This window comes from Arvicola amphibius, chromosome 3 (assembly GCF_903992535.2).
Source record: "Arvicola amphibius chromosome 3, mArvAmp1.2, whole genome shotgun sequence".
NCBI lineage: Eukaryota > Metazoa > Chordata > Mammalia > Rodentia > Cricetidae > Arvicola > Arvicola amphibius.
In genome coordinates this window covers 108,744,078-108,750,282 of record NC_052049.1, presented here as the reverse complement: position 1 = coordinate 108,750,282, position 6,205 = coordinate 108,744,078, and the positions used below count along the sequence as shown (strand labels likewise).

Genomic DNA, 6,205 nt, shown 5'->3' with positions numbered 1-6,205 from the left:
GTCTGCCACTAGGTGGCAGCTTACTCAATCACCATTTCCTGGGATCCAGATCACCTTCAGGTCTCGGCCTAGAGATCACTGCCCACCCACACCCCCAGCAAGAACCTTTCGTGCTGTTTCAGCTTTGAGGACAAAGCTGAAACTAAATCTGGTTAAATCCATGGAAAGCTGCAAGTTGAAACCAAGACATGGGTCTCAGTGTCAGAGGTATGGTGGTATATAGCAGGCCTCATACCAGCATTTAGGAAGATCACCTGAGTCCTGCCTCAAAAATCACCTAGCTAGAAGTTAAATCAGTCAGGACAACTGTATGGTGGTGCCAATTTAAATATTTTTATTAGACATTGCATTTTCTGTTTTATTAGACATTGCATTTTCCACTTAGGATACAGTTATAAAGTGCAATGTTTATTTCACTCCCTGTGCACATGGAACATGTTCAAGTATTGAGAATGCCCAGTAAATTTATTGTAGCAGTTTGAATTTGAAACTGCCATGAAACTTGCTAAATTTGGGTCCTTCAAATGTTTCCCTGTGGAACAAATGCTACATGTCTACTTGGACTGACTTAATCCACCTCTTCAATGGTGGGCCCTGAAGAAGCACCACCAGATGGAGGAGCTCCTCCACCAGGGAAGCCACCAGGCATTCCTCCAGGCATCCCACCAGCAGTCTGGTACAGCTTGGTAATGATGGGGTTGCAGACTTTCTCCAGTTCTTTCTGCTGGTGTTCAAACTCTTCCTTCTCTGCAGTCTGTGGAGAAAATTAGTAATTTAATAAAAGGTCTACCAACAGTTCCAGTTCATCTTCCTATGCTATAACAGGAACCTATCTATTCCTTAGCTTTGAGTCACTCAGACATCCAAGGAAGGTAACTGCCAACATTGCTTGACATTCTGGTGGAAACCGCGAATGTTTTGGACCATTCATCATAGTGACCACTACTTAGCCCAGTCCCACTGAACATTTTCTACTTCCCCCTTAGTCCCAGAATACCTACCTGATTCTTATCCAGCCAACTGATGATCTCGTTGCACTTGTCTAGGATCTTCTGCTTGTCTTCATCATTGATCTTTCCTTGAAGTTTCTCATCTTCAACTGTTGCCTTCATGTTGAAAGCATAAGACTCCAGGGAATTCTTGGAGGACACCTTATCTCTCTGCTTTTCATCTTCAGCTTTGTATTTCTCAGCTTCCTGGACCATGCGCTCAATATCCTCCTTGCTCAAGCGGCCTGTAAAAATGTCACAAAATATGAGCAAGTCTTAAAACCTGGTTAACACTTAAGTCTTCTTGAAAGCAGGTGTCATGTCCATACTTACCCTTGTCATTGGTGATGGTGATCTTGTTCTCCTTGCCTGTGCTCTTATCTACAGCAGAAACATTGAGGATGCCATTGGCATCAATGTCAAAAGTGACTTCAATCTGGGGAACACCACGGGGTGCTGGAGGGATGCCTGTAAGTTCAAACTTTCCAAGCAGGTTGTTATCCTTGGTCATGGCTCGTTCACCTTCATACACCTTGAGGAAAATTAAAGATACAATTAAGACACTGGACTTAAAATAGTTCTGTAGATTAAGCTCAATTAGGGAAGACCGACTCGCTCAGACATCCAAGGAAGGAACTAGCCAACACAGGATTTCTGGTGGAAACTACGAATGGTTTTGGAATCCATCATCACAGCGAGACTTTCCTGGGTTCTCCATACAAAAAGCAAAATTCCATTAACATACCTGAATGAGCACACCCGGCTGGTTATCAGAGTAGGTGGTGAAAGTCTGGGTCTGCTTGGTAGGGATGGTGGTATTGCGCTTGATGAGGACAGTCATGACTCCACCAGCAGTTTCAATACCAAGGGAAAGAGGAGTGACATCCAAGAGCAGCAAATCCTGAACATTCTCAGACTTGTCTCCAGATAGAATGGCTGCCTGGACAGCTACAAAAGGAAAAATGTTGGTTAGAAAAGCCCACCCTAAATAACTTCACCCCCTTCAACACATTTCATTCGCTCAGACATCCAAGGAAGGAACTAGCCAACACAGGATTTCTGGTGGAAACTACGAATGGTTTTGGAATCCATCATCACAGCGAATTATCTACGAACCTCTTTTTAAAGGGGTTATGTAGGGCTGTATTTACCTGCACCATAAGCAACAGCTTCATCAGGGTTGATGCTCTTGTTCAGCTCTTTTCCATTGAAGAAGTCCTGCAGAAGCTTTTGAATCTTGGGGATTCTGGTAGAACCACCCACCAGGACAATATCATGGATCTGAGACTTGTCTAGTTTGGCATCTCGAAGGGCCTTTTCTACAGGGTCCAGAGTGCCCCGGAACAGGTCAGCATTTAATTCTTCAAATCGAGCACGGGTAATGGAGGTATAGAAGTCGATTCCCTCATAGAGAGAATCAATCTCAATACTGGCCTGGGTGCTGGAGGAGAGGGTGCGCTTTGCCCGTTCACAGGCAGTACGCAGGCGCCTGACAGCTCTCTTATTCTCGCTGATGTCCTTCTTGTGCTTTCGTTTAAACTCAGCAATGAAATGGTTGACCATCCTGTTGTCAAAGTCTTCTCCACCCAAGTGGGTGTCTCCAGCTGTTGATTTGACTTCAAAAATTCCATCCTCAATTGTGAGGATGGACACATCAAAAGTGCCACCTCCCAAGTCAAAGATCAGCACATTCCTTTCAGCTCCAACCTGAAATTAAATAAAATTCTTAGTTCAACATTTATTTCTGTTGTGCAAACCAACCCTAAACAATCTGTGCTTGCACACATACCTTCTTATCTAGCCCATAGGCAATAGCAGCAGCAGTCGGCTCGTTGATAATTCGAAGCACATTGAGACCAGCAATAGTTCCAGCATCTTTTGTTGCCTGGCGCTGAGAGTCATTGAAGTAGGCTGGCACTGTGACCACAGCATTGGTAACCGTCTAGAAATTACGATCAATTGCACAACTGTTAGCTTAGCCAATTCCAGCAATGAACAGTGCTAATCTTCAGTTAAAAATGCCATCCCAGATGACACCCGTTAAAACCTACCTTCCCCAGATAAGCTTCTGCAATCTCCTTCATCTTAGTCAGAACCATAGAGGACACCTCCTCTGGGTAGAAGCTTTTTGTCTCTCCTTTGTACTCTACTTGGACCTTGGGCCTGCCTGCATCGTTCACCACCATGAAGGGCCAGTGCTTCATGTCAGACTGTACAACAGCATCATCAAACCTACGTCCGATCAGACGTTTGGCATCTGCAAGAAATTAACATAATCCACCATTAAATCACAGATTGAGAGATTATTACACTAAAGGGAGTGGTCCCTATCACGGGGGGGGGGGGGGGGGTAGCGCCTGACATCCGGGTTAGCGAGTCTAAGCTCTGGGGCAGGAAAGCAATGGCCCATATTCAATAACAAATTACATTAGTTGCAACTCTGACCTAACCTCTCAGGTTACAGTAATCTAGAAAGCTTCCCAGCCCGCATTAAAAGCTGGCTACTTACCAAAAACTGTGTTGGTGGGGTTCATCGCAACCTGATTCTTCGCAGCATCCCCAATCAATCGTTCCGTGTCAGTAAAAGCCACATAGCTCGGTGTGGTTCGGTTACCCTGGTCATTGGCAATTATCTCCACCTTCCCGTGCTGGAAGACGCCCACACAGGAGTAGGTGGTGCCAAGATCAATACCGACTGCAGGTCCCTTAGACATGGTTGCTGGAAGAAAACGGGAACACGAGAACGTTTAAGCGGTCTATCTCCCGGTTTCCAGGCCGCTATCGGGACTCTCACTAGCCCAGACCCATCAGCAGCAGCCGGGCAGGAGGCTGAGGACAGCGCTGCCGCAGTCGCAGTGGCCGTGCCAGCCCTGGCAGAACCCGCCCCTGGCTCAAGGAACCATCTGTCTTGAAGCTCTGCGACAATGGTGGAGCACGTGGCCCCAACTCCGAGCGCCCAACCCCCACCTCGCCGCCAGGGCCGCGCACTGCGGGCGCCAGACTCGCCTGTCTCAATTATTCCAAGCAGCTCCCCTCCCCTCGGAATCCAGAAAAAAAATACAATTTCGCTTAAAACACAGCCAAGGTAAAGGCTGCGGCGCTAAATCCGCAGCCAAAATAATGGGAGCGGCCCGCGCTGCTGCGGCACCCCTCCCCCGCCACGCGGAACTCAAGGCCATGGCGGCGCCGCCCTGCCTAAGCCCATCCTCCGCTTCAGCTGCAGCCCCGGGGACGGCGGCCCGAATCGACCTGCGCTCCCGCCACGGCGCCCACCGCGCGATGCAGCACGCCCGCCACCCACGGCCCCCCGCGCCCCTTACCTCGCGTGTAGGTCCGGCTGTGCTGGCGAGGACACCGCACCTATACCCCCCAAGCTGGCGCCGCGTTCAATGAGACCGGTTTCCGCCCGCCTCACTGTCTCTTATACCCAGCCTTAGAACCTTCCAGAAGGATCCCGCCCTGTCCCACTGCCTATCATGGCTCCTCAGCCAATACACGGCGGGTCTCTTCGGACCTCACCTATCAAGAGCCTGGACACTCTCCTAAGACCCGCCCCCGCCCCGCCCCACCTCGCGATGACGCACGACCGCGGCGTTCTGGAACTTTCAAGCTCGCCCCCGCTCTCGGAACGGCCCGGGGGAAAGGGAAGGGCGGGGCGCAGAGAGCCCGCGCGCGGGAGTCCGCTGTCACTCAGGGCTGGAGGGGGAGGGGAGGGGGCCGGCAGGGCTTGCGCTTGCGCACTCGGTCAGCGCGAGCGGGTGGGGGCGGAAGGAAGCCGAGGGAGCAAGGCGGGTCCATTCGTAGCGGACCAATGGGAGCCGTATTCTCCGCGATCTGGGCTCTCTGGGGACCCCGGGCTGCCTGAGAGAAGAGCCAGGGATGGGGGGGGGGGAAGGGGGGGAGTCCGGGAAGAGAAGACGGAAGTGGGGCGAGGACAAAATGGCCGCGGTTGTCGCGCCCCTCCCCCACCCGTGCTCGGTGGGTCTCCCTGAGCCCGGCGGGCTGCGGTCTTCAGGTTTCGCGCACCCCCGGTGTCTGCGCCTGAGGCTGAGGGACACCACTAGGGTGGCTGGCTCGGGGTTCCGGGTTCAGGAGGTGGCTCGGCCGCCGCGCGGTCTCCCTGCGAAATGGGGCGCGCCGATCCGCAGCCCCCGGTGCGGAGGCTAGACGTGCCTGCCTTGTCCTAGCTCCCCAGGGTCTTCGTCCGTGACCCTCAGTGAAAGACATGGCCCCGTCCCCGTGGCTGACCCCAGAGCCGAGCGCCCCTCCCCACCTCCGGGCTAGGACGGCATGGCCTCCGTCCCTCCTGTCCCCCCAGACCTCTCTGTGAAACAGAATGTGCAAAAGGGCATTTTTCCCCCCTGAGGGTGAACTGGACATTGGCAGCCCTCGTTTCCGGCAGCCCTGTGTCCTTGATTGTGTGATCTCGACCTTTTATTTTCAGCAGCATGAGGTAATGTCTCCCCTGACTTGACTTTTACCAAAAACTAAACGCCCGGCCGCGCCGAGTCCTTGAAAACGTGACAGTGCCGGAGCGGGCGCTTGGGCTGTGAAACTGCACGGCATGGAGGCAGGGCGTTCGGGGCCTTGTCACCCCAAGTCCGTCGCTCCCGCACCTTCCACGTGCCCTTTCCGATGGGCAGGACGTCCATTTATTAGTTACAGATAGGTTGTTCTTTAAAAGAATGCCGCTGCAGCTTTTAGTTCCGGCGTTTGAGTTGGATGCTTTCCAGACCACGTGAGCAAGGCTGTCAGAAGACTGGGGTGCCTTTGTCCTTAGCAAAGCCAGTAATTACTGAAGCAGAGTCATAAAGGCATTTTTTTTTCCTTCTGTATTTGTATATTGGGAGGAATGATGGCTTGGAGTTCCGGGGTAGGGGGATGTCCTTTTTGTTACTGTCCGAGAAGATCGTTTTAATACAAAGCTTTCCATGTCAATGTAAAGACATGTACGCATATAACATGCTTGTCTCTTAGGGCATTTCTGAGGTATTTCTACCCCCACATTAGAAACGTGAGACACAAATACCTCACAGCTCCTTCACCTTAGACTCGCCTCGGTCTGCTTTTTTAAGCTTCAGTGTAACTGGGTGTGGTGGCTCACACTTTCAGTCAGCATTCAGGAGGTAGAGGACCAAAAGTTCTGACATACCCAGGTTGGAATATATGAGACTGTCAACCTGTACATAAAATTTTAAAAACGAAGGCCTGAGTCT

The 6,205-nt window shown here is 51.4% G+C and overlaps 1 protein-coding gene and 2 non-coding genes across 3 annotated transcripts; all 3 read right to left on the bottom strand.

Moving 5' to 3' along the window:
* Positions 1 to 311: 311 nt before the first annotated feature.
* Positions 312 to 4,465, bottom strand: Hspa8 (heat shock protein family A (Hsp70) member 8). The gene is made up of 9 exons (XM_038321965.1): positions 4,310 to 4,465; positions 3,499 to 3,708; positions 3,041 to 3,246; positions 2,779 to 2,931; positions 2,141 to 2,696; positions 1,735 to 1,937; positions 1,323 to 1,521; positions 1,002 to 1,234; positions 312 to 754 (listed from the first exon to the last, which is right to left on the bottom strand). The coding sequence occupies exons 2-9, from the start codon at positions 3,701 to 3,703 to the stop codon at positions 569 to 571; spliced, it is 1,941 nt and encodes a 646-aa protein (XP_038177893.1). The 5' UTR covers positions 3,704 to 3,708; positions 4,310 to 4,465; the 3' UTR covers positions 312 to 568.
* On the bottom strand, positions 1,602 to 1,687 carry LOC119810984. Its single transcript, XR_005284905.1, has one exon. It is a non-coding gene; the product is annotated as a small nucleolar RNA SNORD14 (small nucleolar RNA).
* Positions 2,007 to 2,092, bottom strand: LOC119810983. The gene has a single exon (XR_005284904.1). It is a non-coding gene; the product is annotated as a small nucleolar RNA SNORD14 (small nucleolar RNA).
* Positions 4,466 to 6,205: the final 1,740 nt, after the last annotated feature.